Source organism: Canis lupus, chromosome 22, assembly GCF_011100685.1.
Source record: "Canis lupus familiaris isolate Mischka breed German Shepherd chromosome 22, alternate assembly UU_Cfam_GSD_1.0, whole genome shotgun sequence".
In the NCBI taxonomy this organism is placed as follows: domain Eukaryota; kingdom Metazoa; phylum Chordata; class Mammalia; order Carnivora; family Canidae; genus Canis; species Canis lupus.
Window position 1 is genome coordinate 46,408,964 of NC_049243.1, and position 13,780 is coordinate 46,422,743.

At 47.8% G+C, this 13,780-nt stretch overlaps 1 protein-coding gene and 1 pseudogene across 1 annotated transcript in view; both read right to left on the reverse strand.

Moving 5' to 3' along the window:
- Positions 1-1,482, reverse strand: part of DZIP1 (DAZ interacting zinc finger protein 1) — a 51,878-nt gene extending 50,396 nt beyond the window's left edge. The window contains 2 exon segments of the mRNA NM_001166008.1: positions 797-1,339; positions 1,454-1,482. Of these exon segments, the coding sequence (NP_001159480.1) occupies positions 797-1,339; positions 1,454-1,456 (546 nt within the window). The 5' untranslated portion in view covers positions 1,457-1,482.
- A 10,103-nt stretch (positions 1,483-11,585) lies between these two features.
- LOC119865108 lies at positions 11,586-13,224 on the reverse strand (annotated as a pseudogene).
- Between the last annotated feature and the right edge of the window lie 556 nt (positions 13,225-13,780).

Below are 13,780 nucleotides of genomic sequence, written 5' to 3' on the forward strand. Positions count from 1 at the left end.
AGCCCAGGTGGCTTAGTGGTTTAGCACCGCCTTTGGCCCAGGGTGTAATCCTGGAGACCTGGGATCCAGGCCCATGTCGGGCTCCCTGCAGGGAGCCTGCTTCTCCCTCTGCCTGTGTCTCTGCCTTTCTCTCTCTCTTTCTGTGTCTCTCATGAATAAATAAACAAAATCTTAAAAAAAAAAAAAACACACACACACTGTCGTTCTTTATCACTAATATCATTAGTCAGTGTTTTTGTACTCAGGAGATATACACATTGAAATGGTCAGGAGCCGGAAACTCACTGTTGAATGGTTCAAAAAACAATAGTATGTACATAGAGACTGAGTAAACAAAGCAACTGTGGTAAATGTTAATAACTGGAGAATCTGGGTGAGGGGTTTATGAAGTTCTTTGTGCTATTCTTACAACTTTTCTGTAAGTCTGAAAATATTTTGAAATAAAACCCCCACAAATTTAGTCATACCAGATCAAGGGTGGGGGGGTGCAGACCTCAACAGCAATTTGTACATGGTTTATTCCTCATTATATCGATTAGGACGCAGTTTCTTAAACAACCTGCATGTAGATGGCTTTAAAACAACACTGCGGAGGTTGTTTCATTATTAATCCTACGGTCGTCTATGGAAGGTAATGAACCATGTCGCTTGTTGGTTACAATCACCGCTCCGCTTAACTACTGAGAAATGGGGTGGGAGGAAGCAGTGATCTGGGAAAGGGATTCTCAACATCCTGGCCGGTGGGGATGGAGAGTTTCACTGGGTTATGAATTGGAATCACAAGGCAGTGTCCCACCTGGTAGTAGCTGGCTTTGGCCTCGATCATCAGCTGCTGGGTGGAGATCATCTTCTTCCTGCGTTTACACTCTTCCTTGAGTAACTTAATCTCCCCGGCCTGCTTGCTGAGGAGCGTCCTGCTCTGCTCACCCTCCTCCAGGCTCAGGCGCAGGCGCTCCTCCAGGTGGTGCAGCTGCGAGGTGAGGAACTCCTGCGAGTGCAGCAGGTACTCGATGGTGAGCTGCGCCAGGCGGATGAGCTTCAGCAGCACCGGGTCCACCCCCGACTGGCAGTGGGCGCACTTCTCGTCCTCCAGCTTGCAGAAGGTGATGTTCATGATGTTCTCCTGCAGCGTCAGCACGTCCACGGCCCCCGCCACCTTGTCCACGTCGATGGCGCTCAGCCGCCGCCAGTCCACGCTCTCCAGCCGAGGCCGGAACTGGAAGCAGGGCAGGGGGCCCGACGCCGCGCGGTGGGGGGCACAGGCCATCGCGGCGGCTGCGGGGGCGCCGGGGCCCTCGGGGCAGCCGGCCAGCGGGTAGTAGACGTGCTTCTGGAAGGGCTGCGGGGAGCGGACGGCGTGGGGATGCGGAGGGGGGCCGCCGCGGCCGGGGCTGGCGAGGGGGGCCGCCCCCCGCCCCGCGTCCCCCGGGCAGCGCCACCTCCCCGCCCTTACCATGCTGGGGAGAAAATCCGCCGCCTCCGCTGGCCTCCGAGGAGGGGGCGGGCCGGGCCGCCTCCCGGGCCGCCGCCGCCCCACCCCTCGGGAGCGGGAGGTGGCCGGGTCTCGGGCGGCGGCGGCGGCGGCGGCCAGGCCGTTGCTATGGCAGCGCCGCTGCGGGGCCGGGAGCGGAGGGCGCGCCTGCCCCCAGGGCCGTCAGCGTGCGCCCGGGGCCCTGCGGGACCGGAGGAGACCCGTGGGCGAGCGCGTCCTCCCGAGAGGGCACCCCGGGCCACTCCCCTCCCTGGCTGCGGCTCTGGGGCTGACGCTCCACGATGCCCCTTGGGGAACCCCAACCCCGGGGCACTCCTGGTCCCAGCCGCCAGCCTCTGGTTATTCACTCCTGTCCCCCTCGGTGTGGAGATGAGAAATGCCTATGATCCTCATCTTTTATACGCAACTTAAAAAAACGTCAAGCAGGGGGATCCCTGGGTGGCGCGGCGGTTTGGCGCCTGCCTTTGGCCCAGGGCGCGATCCTGGAGACCCGGGATCGAATCCCACGTGAGGCTCCCGGTGCAGGGAGCCTGCTTCTCCCTCTGCCTGTGTCTCTGCCTCTCTCTCTCTCTCTCTGTGTGTAACTATCATAAATAAATTAAAAAAAATAAAAACATTAAAAAAAATAAAAAAGTTACGCAGCAAAACTATGTAAAATTACATGAGATGTTGGGGAATTGGCTGCAAAAGAACAAGAACACTCTTGCAGTATAACAGAAATATTCTATATTTTGATTGTATATTTTGTTTTTTTGTTTGTTTTTTTATTGTGTATTTTGATTGTTGATTACCTGGGTATATACATTGTCAAAAATGTATCGAATTGTACATCGAAAATTAAGGGTGCATTTGTATATTATGCGTCAACAAAATTGGTTAAAATATTAAATTTGTGGAGTAGCTAACTATGTTTGATGGCAGGCTCTCTGAATTTCTTTTTTTTCTCTCTCTCTCTCTCTCTCTGAATTTCTTACACCCAACACACTTTTTTTTAGATGCTTTCTTCCTCTGAGTTGCCTACCTAAATATAATCTACTGATGATAGAGGGCAGGCCCAGTGGCGCAGCGGTTTAGCGCCGCCTGCAGCCTGGGGTGTGATCCTGGGGACCCTGGATTGAGTCCCACATCAGGCTCCCTGCATGGAGCCTGCTTCTACCTCTGGCTGTGCCTCTGCCCACCCCCACCCCCCGCCCCTCTCTCTCTCTGTCTCTATGAATAAATAAATACAATCTTAAAAAAAAAAAAAAGATACACAAATCAAGCAACTTCCCTAGATATTAGTACTTCGCTTGTCTTTCAAAAAGGATACATTTTCAAAATGTGAACTTAAAAAAAAGTTTAAATGGAGAACTTTAATCAGCTTTGTACCATTAAGCTTTAGCAGGCCCTGTTATTTACCTTACAAACTTGTGTGGCAGCTGCATCGTTATCTGGAGAGGCTAAAATATCTCTAGCAGCAACTTGCGGATCACAGGCCTTTCATTCTTGGGGGTTTTTTGGGTGCCCGTAGCTACCACAGAGATCAGTGAGCTGAAGAAAAGCCACACACATTCGTCAATCCACCGGGGATTCCCTGCTTGGAACAACCCTCAGGAATTTTGTTTTCTTTCCTAACAGCCATATATGTGAATAGAAGAAAGGAAAATACAATTCAGAGTAACTTAGAGCAAAGTTGTAATATCAATTATTTTTAGCACTTTCCAGATACCGTGAACTAGAAATAAACCCATATATAAACATCCAGGAAATGGAGCATGCACTTCATAGGACTTCATATAAACTGTACATCCAAATCGCTTGTAATGGGCCTTTGGGGGAAAAAAAAGAACCATTAACGGTTCACTGCCGCTGGCATAAAGACTTACAGACCTAGGTTCAAAGTTTGATTCTGCCATTTACTCGCTGCTTGACCCAGGGCAGGTTATGTCCGCGCATGCCCCGGCTTCCCAACCTGTTTGGAGGCCGTGAGGATACCGACCTGGCAGGTCTGCGGACGGTGGGCTCCATCCACTGGGCTGCGGGGTCCGCGGGAACAAGGACCGGGCTCCTCTTGCTCGCTGTTATGTGTCCTCAGCACCTAGCAAAGGACAGGCAGGGAGGGCTGAGAATCTGCCAAAGGGACACGTGGGTAAAGAATGACTGAATGAACTGGGCGTAGGTCAGCTCCCAGGCCGTATCCCTCCTATTTTCTGCGCCTCTGGCGGGTTCGGGGCTGCCCGGGGCCGTGGGCCCAGGCCCGGGGCCGAGCTGGGGCTCCCCGCGCGCCCCCGCGGCGGTCGGAGGCGGCGCGGGCGGGGCTGGCTGGGGTCGCCGCCGCCACCTGGGCGCACCGAGCCGCGCTGCCTGCCCCCCGCGCCCCGCGCTCGGGTCTCGGCCCCAAGATGGCCGGAACAGGAAAGAAGAAAGAAGGGGCACGTTTTCGCGGCCCCTCCGCCCCCCATCCCGGGGCTGGGCTGCGGCGCGGCGCCTCGGGCCGCGGGCTCGCTGCGGGGACAAAGGCCGGGCTCCCGGGCTCCGGGGCTCCGGGGAAGGCTGGGCGCCGCGGGGGCGCGGGGGAGCGGGCGAGGGGGAGCGGGCGAGAGGGAGCGGGGCGCGGGGGCGAGGGGGAGCGGGGCGTGGGGGCGAGGGGGAGCGGGGCGCGGGGGCGAGGGGGCGCGGGGCGCGGGGGCGAGGGGGCGCGGGGCGCGCGGGCGGCAGCATCACCCCGAGGTCTGCGGGGCCCAGTAGGCTCCCAGGGGCTCCCGGCGCAGCCCGGGCCTCGGCTCACCCCAGCTGCGCGCTCCGGGGCGGGTGCCGGACGCTGCGGGCGGACGGGGGCGGGCGGGGGCGGCGCTGGGGACCAGACCCCAGAGGCGCCGCTGGCTCAAGGCGGGGCCCACGGAGGCCGCGGAGCGGCGGGGCGGCAGCGGCAGCGGCAGCGGCAGCGGCGGGCCGGCTCCGTCCTCCAGGGCGCAGAATGCAGCCTGTCTGGTTTGGGCAAGTCGTGGCGCGGCGGGCCTGGCGCCGTTCGGGCCCTCGCAGACTCCCGGCCGGGGCTCCTCGGGTCCCCCACCCCCCTCCCGCCCCCCTCCCCTCTGCGGTCTCCCTCCGGCCTCTCCTCTCCGCGTCCCGGCTCCTCTGGCAGCTGGGCGGGACCGTGCGCGTCTACACCGCAGCGCTAAAATGCGCTCCGCCAATCCGGCTGTGGGCGCAGACACGTGGTGCCGGCGAGCGCTCTGTTGCTGGCGGGGGATGATCTCCCCGGGAAGGCTTTTCAAAGAGAAACCAGATTCTCTCCAGCCCTGCGGCTGGCCCGGCCTTCAGCTGGCTGATTTACTATGTAGGTGCTTCGTGTGAAATCTCCCCCAAGAAGAGATGCATTTTAATCGCTGAAGCCTGCAGATGCAAGATGCAAGGAACCTCGAACAGGCCATCTAAGGCAGCTCGGCTTTAGACTCGACTGACGTGGGAAACGGGATTAGGCAGTCTTCGAGCAAGCCCACGAGGATTAGACCCATCTAAATGTCCGCATCTCTTCCGGTGATGTCCACTTTAGGACGCAAAGCAAGGCTCTCTGTTGGTGGAAAGTTTGGCAGTGGGAGAGGAGATGTCGTAGGACAAGAGTAGTGTGACTGTATTTTTAACCTGAAATTGGAACACTTGGTCTGACAATTGGGCAAAATTCGGTATTTTAAAATAAGGAGTAATCCAGAAAGTATGCATATAGCATTTTTTTACAACCATGAGATCGATCCAGATGGAGGAATTTGAGTGCATCGCAAAATGTTAGTGTCTGCTGTAGCACAAATTGTTCTTCACTCATTAAGGAGTAACTACAGAATCTTTGCTGGAAGGTAACCTGGTACCATAAAAATGCTTTTCCTTGTGCTTCTCCCTGACCAAATCAACTTTGTACCATACTTTACTTAGCACAAGGCTTCAAACATAGTAATAATTTAATAAGCATTCATGTGAATTCTTTTCTTTAGTTTTTACTTTGAAATCATTAGGTCTAGGACAGCCTTGGTGAGATTTTAAAATTTGTTGAATTTTAAAATACTTAAGTTTGAAAGTGAATCCAAGATCCATAAGAATCCTTTAAAGTAGAATAGGAAGACATCTCTAGGTAGATTTTTCAGGTATTAAATGAAGTAGAAAAGCCATTGCTTTGCAAAGTCTATACTCTGTAGCCCTTTCTGGTGTGTGTGTGTGTAGGATAATTGCTTAACATTATTTGATGATATACTATTTGAGTTACTTGTATCATCTATTCCCCACTGTCAGTACATTACCCCATTTTTGTAGAGTTGGAAGAAATAAAGTGAACCAGTTGGCTTTGGCATGGCACAGCAGCAATCATGCATTCTTGATTCTTTCAGATCTCTTACACCAATTAGCACAGCCCAGCAGGGAGTGGCTGTGATAATTAAATAATTCAATTTTAAGAAACTATTTAGGGGTACCTGGGTAGCTTAGTGGGTTAAGCATCTGCCTTTGGCTCAGGTCATGATCACAGGGTCTGTGATCCAGCCCTGTGTCAGGCTCCCTGCTCAATGGGGAGCCTAGTTCTTCCTCTTCCCTCTGCCCCACCCCCCCACGCCCTGCTTGTGTGCTCTCTTACTCTCTCAAATTAATAAATAAATAAAATATTTTTTTAAAAAATTAAAAAAGAGGGATCCCTGGGTGGTTCAGCGGTTTGGCACCTGCCTTCGGCCCAGTGCGTGATCCTGGAGTCCCAAGATCGAGTCCCACATTGGGCTCCCTGCATGGACCCTGCTTCTCCCTCAGCCTGAGTCTCTGCCTCTCTCTCTCTCTCTCTCTCTCTCTCTCTGTGCGTGTCTCATGAATAAATAAATAAAATCTTTAAACAAAAAAAAATATTTTTTAAAGAAACTAGGTATCTTTCTCCTCCAGTAGACAATGAGAACTTCAATTATTCTAGCACATTGAGCACATAGTAAATGCTCAGATAAGTATTTTTTTGAAGATAGAAATGATCCTAAAAAAGGGAAATAAAATATTGGTGAATATTGATCATTATAGTAAGTAAACAAAAATGTTGTGGCTGAATTTATTTCAGATTTTTGTTTCTATTTCTCTTGTTTGAAATGAGCAAGTGTGAGAAAATGAAAATTGCATTGAGGCAGGCAGGTGGGGGTGGTGATTAACATCAATTTATTATTAAAATTATTAAACATAATCAGGCCTCACAAGAGTAAAACCAAGATTAGGTATCCAAAGCAGGACTATGAAGCAAAATAATTAAAAGGTATTGAATCAGACAAGACATGTAATTTATGTCCTTATTTTGATCACCTGGCCAATGTCTTTCAGTTATAATTATAATATTATATATATATAGTATCAAGAGTCTATAAAATGTATACGTACAATTTGAAGATTAATAGAATGAACACATGTGTATCCATCACCCCGGTTAAGAAATTAAACATTCCGGGGATCCCTGGGTGGCTCAGCGGTTTAGCGCCTGCCTTTGGCCCAGGGTGTAATCCTGGAGTCCTGGGATCGAGTCCCACATCTGGCTCCCTGCATGGAGCATGCTCCCTGCATGGAGCCTGCTTCTCCCGATGCCTGTGACTCTGCCTCTGTGTGTGTGTGTGTGTGTGTGTGTGTGTGTGTGTCTCATGAATAAATAAATAAAATCTTAAAAAAAAAGAAATTAAACATTCTGAGCATTTTCAAAGGCCCTCTCTATGCACCCCACCATCACATCCCTCTCCATCTTCCTATTTAACAATTTCCCTAACTCTGGGATTAAGTCATTACTTTCCCCTTATAGTTTACACACTATATACGTATACACACACTATATATAGTACGTTATATATATATGTACGTACATACACACTATATATATACATATATTAACCATATTTCATGAACTATATATAGTACACAATATTATTTACTTTTGGAAAATTGAGTAGCAAGCCTAAACTATGTGAAGGTGAGTCAGATGAGTATCTGGGTCCATACTACCTTTACACATAGGCAAGAGAACTTTCACCCAAGTGTGGCTGTTTACAGAAGTCCCAGGAGCTAAACTCAGAATCTGTGTTTTCTCATTCAAGACCATGTTCCAGCTACATGGAAGCCTAGAATTTCCTACATAAACAGCCATGCCAACTTCCAGAGCCTATATGGGCTGCTTCCCCACATCTATCTTCTCAAAGGACTGTGCTGCTTATGACTAGGCATATGGGATGGCCTAACCATTTTAGAACTTCTAATAAAGTTATTTAGAAGTACTAAATAGTGTAGACATATGGGTTGGAAGGTACACACCTATGCACACAAGTCCCCTCACTAAAAAAAAAAAAAAAAAAACCAAGTCCCCTCACTAGCTGGGATAATGCTGGGTGGGAAGAGTTGCTGCCCTGGGACCTTCACTGAGAATACAAGAATTCTGAATTCAAACCTGGTTTTGCAGCCTTAGCTTCTTTTGAATAACTTAAAATATGCTGCTGGCAGGCAGTTATAAATATATATTGCAAACTCTAGGGCAAGCATTAAAAAAGTTTAAAAGTATTACTAACATGCTAAGAGATAAGTTAAACAGAATGGTATAAAATGCTCAACTCAGGGGCACCTGACTGGCTGTCTTGGTAGAGTATGTGACTCTTGATCTTGGGGTTGTGAGTTCTAGCCCCATGTTGGGTGTAAAGATTACTCAAAAAGTAAAATCTTAGGGGCGCCTGGATCAGTCAGTGAAGCACCAACTTCACTTCAGTCAACATTCAACTCTTAGTTCCAGCTCAGGTCATGATCTTGGGGTTGTAGGATGGAGCCCCATGTCTGGCTCCATACCCAGCACAGTCTGCTTGAGATTCTTTCCGCCTCCCATTACCTCCCCCTCTGCTCCTCCCCTATTCCCATTCTCTCAAAGAATACGTACAATGAATAGAAAACAGTTATAAACATGTAAGATAGTAACCCAATTATATCAATAATCATTTTAAATGTGAGTGGCATAAATAAACCACTTAAAAGACAGATTGGGGCACCTGGGTGGCTCAGTTGGTTAAATGTCTGCCTTTAGCTCAGGTCATGATCTCAGGGTCCTGGAATGGAGCCCCATGTCCAGTCTCTGCTCAGCAGCTTCTCCCTCTGCCCCTCTCTCTCCTCATACTCTCTCTCTCTTTCTCAAATGAATAAAAGCTTTAAAATAAATAAATAAATAAATAAATAAATAAATAAATACATAAATAAATAAACAAATAAATAGATAACAGATAGAGGTTGTTTTTAATCAGACAGAACTTGGATTTAAAAAATTCAAAAAACAAAAAACAAGCCCCAGCTTGTTGTCTTCAGTTCAGACATAAAGACTTAGATAGGTTAAAAGTAAAGGGATAGAAAAAAGATACACCATGCTAATACCAATCAAAAGAAATGAAGAGCAGCTATATTAGTTTCAGACAAACCAGACTTCAGAACAAGGAAGATGATCAGAGATTGAGGGGTACAGCATAATGATGAAGGGATTAATGTTCCAAAAAGACATAACAATCCTTGGCATGTATGTACAGTTGACTTTTGAACAATGCGGAGATTAGGGGTGTCAACCCACACACACACAGTTGAAAATCCATGTATAACTTTTAACTCCCCCAAAACTTAACTACTGATCAGCCACTGTTGACTGAACACGATACCGATAACATCGTCAATTAACACGTTTCGCATGTAATATGTATTATACACTACATTTTTTAAAAGATTTTATTTATTTATTCATGAGAGAGAGAGAGAGAGAGAGAGAGAAAGAGAGAGAGGCTGAGACACAGGCAGAGGGAGGAGCAGGCTCCATGCAGGGAGCCCTACATGGGACTTGACCTCAGGTCTCCAGGATCACACCCTGGACTGAAGGTGGTGCTAAACCGCTGAGCCATGGGGGCTGCCCTATACACTGTATTCTTGCAATAAAGTAAGCTAGAGAAAAGAAAATATTATTAAGAAAATCATAAGGGGGCACATGGGTGCCTCAGTGGTTGAGCATCTGCCTTTGGCTCAGGTCTAAAAAAAAAAAAAAAGAATATCATAAGGAAAAGAAAACACATTTATAGCACTGCCCTGTACTTACTGAAAAAAAAAAAATGTATCAATGGACAACGCACAGTTCAAACCTGTGTTGTTCAACGGTTAACTCTACTCTATCCAAAAACAGGAGGGTACATGTTCTTCTCAAACTCACATAGAACATTCAGGGAGATAGACTACATTCTGGATCATCATACACACCTTAATAAATGTAAAAGAATAGAAATCATACAAAATGCGTTCTCAGAGAATGACAGAATTAAACTAGAAATCAATAGCAGAAAAGATAGCTGGAGAATTTCAAAACATTTGGAGATTAAACAACACAGTTATTTTTTAAAGATTTTATTTATTTATTCATTAGAGACACACAGAGAAAGGCAGAGACATAGGCAGAGGGAGAAGCAGGTTTCTTCTGGGGAGCCTGATGCGGGACTCGATCTTCAGACCCAGGATCATGCCCTGAGCTGAAGGCAGATGCTCAACCACTGAGCCATCCAGGTGCCCCTAAACGACATATTTCTATATAGTACACCACTCAAAGAAGAAATCTCAGGAGAAAAATTTAATTTGGAGCTAAATAAAAAACCAAACTTATCAACATTTGTGAGATGCAGTGAAAGTAAAGATTAGAGGGAAATTTGCTGGTAAGACACGAGTCACTTTGATTCACACCCAAGGGGAGAGCACCTAGATTTGCCTTTTGAAGGGTGGAAACATCAAAGATTCTGAGCCCGTCTTTTGAAACCACCATAGCCACCCAATCCTTCTTTTGGTGGTTCCCTATGGCCTAAGCAGTGAAATGGCCTGATGGCAATTTCAACTTACAATTAAATTAAACCACTAGTGTATTGCCTTGAACTCACTCAGATCTGGAAGATAGGTTAAAAACAAAAACAAAAACAAAAACCTGGGGATGCCTGGGTGGCTCTGTGGTTGAGGCCTGCCTTTGGCCCAGGGTGTGATCCTGGAGTCCCGGGATCGAGTCCCACATCAGCCTCCCTGCATTGAGTCTGCTTCTCTCTCTGCCTATGTCTCTGCTTCTCTCTCTTTCTCTCTGTCTCTTATGAATAAATAAATAAAATATTAAAAAAAAAAAACCAAAAACAAAAACCTAAACCTGTCAAGGAAGGTGTCTCAGTCCTGGCATTTGTAGTGAAGTGAAAGGGATCATACAAATCAAATAAGGACTTACGGTTTCATGACCTGGTGTTAGCAGCTTTTATGTGGGCACACACATCTCGAGCTCCTCCCGTGCCCCTGAGATCTGGGAGTCCATCCTAGCGACAGCTCTTGCACCCAGAATTCCATGTCTAGAGAAGGCTTTTTGTACAGAGCTGTCACTTCTCACAGGAGATGGGTACAGAATTAGCTCACTATGCCTTCATGCCTCCTTCCTTGAATGTATCTTCCTGCTCTGTAGAGGCTGGAAAGCTAAAAATCGTGCTTTCCAGACTCCTTTCCAGCTCATATTCTGGAAGCAAATTGGTTTCTATCAATTAGATGCACTCTTGAATGACATGAAAGAAAGATGTGAGACAGAAGCTCTTCCGCTACTGTTTTTGCTGGCAAGCAAGGCCACGCGAATCAGAGCATCAGTAGGTAAAGGCAGCCACTGACCTAAGCATGTCTTTTTTTTTTTTTTTTTTTTTTTTTAGATTTTGTTTATTCATGAGAGACACAGAGAAAGACAGACAGAGACAGAGACACAGACAGAGGGAGAAGCAGACTCCTCACAGGGAGCCTGATGCGGGACTCCATCCCTGGATCTGGGATCACGCCCAGAACAAAAGGCTCAACTACTGAGCCACCCAGGCGTCCCGACCTAAGCGTGCTAATCACAACTTTCTTTTATTTTTTTTTAATTATTTAAGACCTTTATTAACGGGTGCTTGCCGTTTGTTGACTTTCTTGAAAAAATCAAGTTGTAACCTTTTATTACAAATTAAAAATGAGGTTCTTAAAAATCTCAACTTGCCAGATATGAAACAACTTAAAAACCTTTAAAGGTGTATTGAGAAAAACCAGGCTTTAAAAAAAAACAAAAACAAAAAACAAACACGTTTATCATTACCAAAAAGAGACGTCTTTAGGTAAAAATAATAAAAACCCCACACTGCATAGATAATGCAGATAGTTCTATTTATCTGGTCAATGGGCAAAAAGCAAGCACTTATTAAGGTCTTCAGCTCCAATCTTTTGTTCATTTCTTATTGCCGGAATTTCATCTTCATTTCTTCATGTTGGATGACTAACCCGGATGATGGTAGAGATGGTAAGCGGGCATTCACTCAGCCCCGCCCTGCTCAGCCTCGGAGCGGACCAATTCTCAGCTGGTGGATCCGCTGCTTTTGTCTCTTTGCCATCTTGTGGTTTAGGGTTTTCTGGGCGTCTGCGTCGGTAATTGAAGTTGCAGCGGTACAGACGTTGAGGTGGCTGCTGACCTTGGGTCTCATCTCCTTGATTTTCCTTATCTTCCTCCTTTCCATCCTCTTTAGGCTGTCTTTGGCGAGGAGGACCCCTACGGAATCGTGGTCTATAACCTCGATACATATTCTGTCTCACTGGTCTACCTTGTCCTCCTGCACCCTGGCTGTCAGCACCTTCCATCACTTCTCCCTGCACAGGAGGGTTGGAATACTGTGGTCGCCGCCCGTAGGGTCTCCGCCAAAGGGGCCGGCGCTGCTGGGCCTGGCCTTCGGGAGCACTTTCCGACCCCTCGATCTTTTCCCCACTCTCACCATTCCGGTAATTCTGCTGGTAATTGCGTGGAGGACCCCTGCGACGTGGATAGCGTCTATAATGGTTACGGTGGGCTGCATATGTACTGCCCTGCACTGGAACTCCACCAGGGCCTACCGGGGCCTGTAACATTGGCTGCCTCCGCACCCTTTTCTCCTTCAGCAACATCAAACTCCACAGTGTCTCCATCTCCTACGCTGCAAAGGTACTTCCTGGGGTTATTCTTCTTTATGGCAGTCTGGTGTGCAAATGCATCTTCCTTGGTGTCATTCCTGTTGATGAGACCATATCCGTTTCTTTTTTTTTCTTTCTTTCTTTTTTTTAATTTATGATAGTCACAGAGAGAGAGAAAGGGGTAGAGACACAGGCAGAGGGAGAAGCAGGCTCCATGCACCGGGAGCCCGATGTGGGACTCGATCCCGGGTCTCCAGGACCGCGCCCTGGGCCAAAGGCAGGCGCCAAACCGCTGCGCCACCCAGGGATCCCCCATATCCGTTTCTTACACTGAACCATTTTACTGTTCCCAAAACCTTCCTTGCGATGACCTTGTCCCCGCCGGCAGGCGCCGCCGATGTGAGGCCGCCAGGGCCACCGCTCCCTGCGCCGCTGCCCGTGGCGGGAGGGGGGCGGGCGGCTGCTGGGTCTCGGCCTGGCTGCTCACGGCTGCGGGGATGGTGACTGGGGTGTGATGGTAACTAGGCCGGCGGCGGCGGTGGGGCTGCTCAGGGCTCTCTCTAATCACAACTTTCAACAATGTCAAGTGGCTGTTGAGACAATGGTGGCTTTTTTTCTTATCAGAGTATCAAACTCCAGAACTTCTTGGCTCTGAGGCTGCCCTTCTGCTCACGCTCCTCCATCTCTTTCAGTGATTTTGCAAGTGTCTAGTTGAGTGTAATTATCTTACTGCTCACACTATCTAGAGTGGCTTCACCTTCCTACCATAAAGCCATAGTGACACCCCTTAACAACATATACTTTTCATTACTAAAATGAAAGTTTTTTTTTAAATTTTTATTTATTTATTTATGAGAGAGAGAGAGAGGCAGAGACACAGGCAGAGGGAGAAGTAGGCTCCGTGCACTGGGAGCCCGATATGGGATTCGATCCCGAGTCTCCAGGATCGCACCCTGGGCCAAAGGCAGGCGCAAAACCGCTGTGCCACCCAGGGATCCCTAAAATGAAAGTTTATATCAAAGATGTGGTGAGGAGGCACCTGGACTAGGTGAGCATAATCTATCCAATCCTTTTTTGTTGTTGTTGTTATCAACATTGTTTTTATTAATGTATCCAGTCCTTTATACTCTCTTCCTCAAGTGTCTGAATTCCTTCCTTTATACTTGTTAAAGAGCTTCTGACTTTGGGGATATAATTTGTTGTGGGACAAAGTTCAGTACACTTTTACATTGAACAGTCTTTTCCTGACTTGTTATCCTCTGAATACATGATCTCTGGGAGGTGCCCATATCTATACTTTCTGCTGGATAGAATAGTAGGGACTATGTTCCT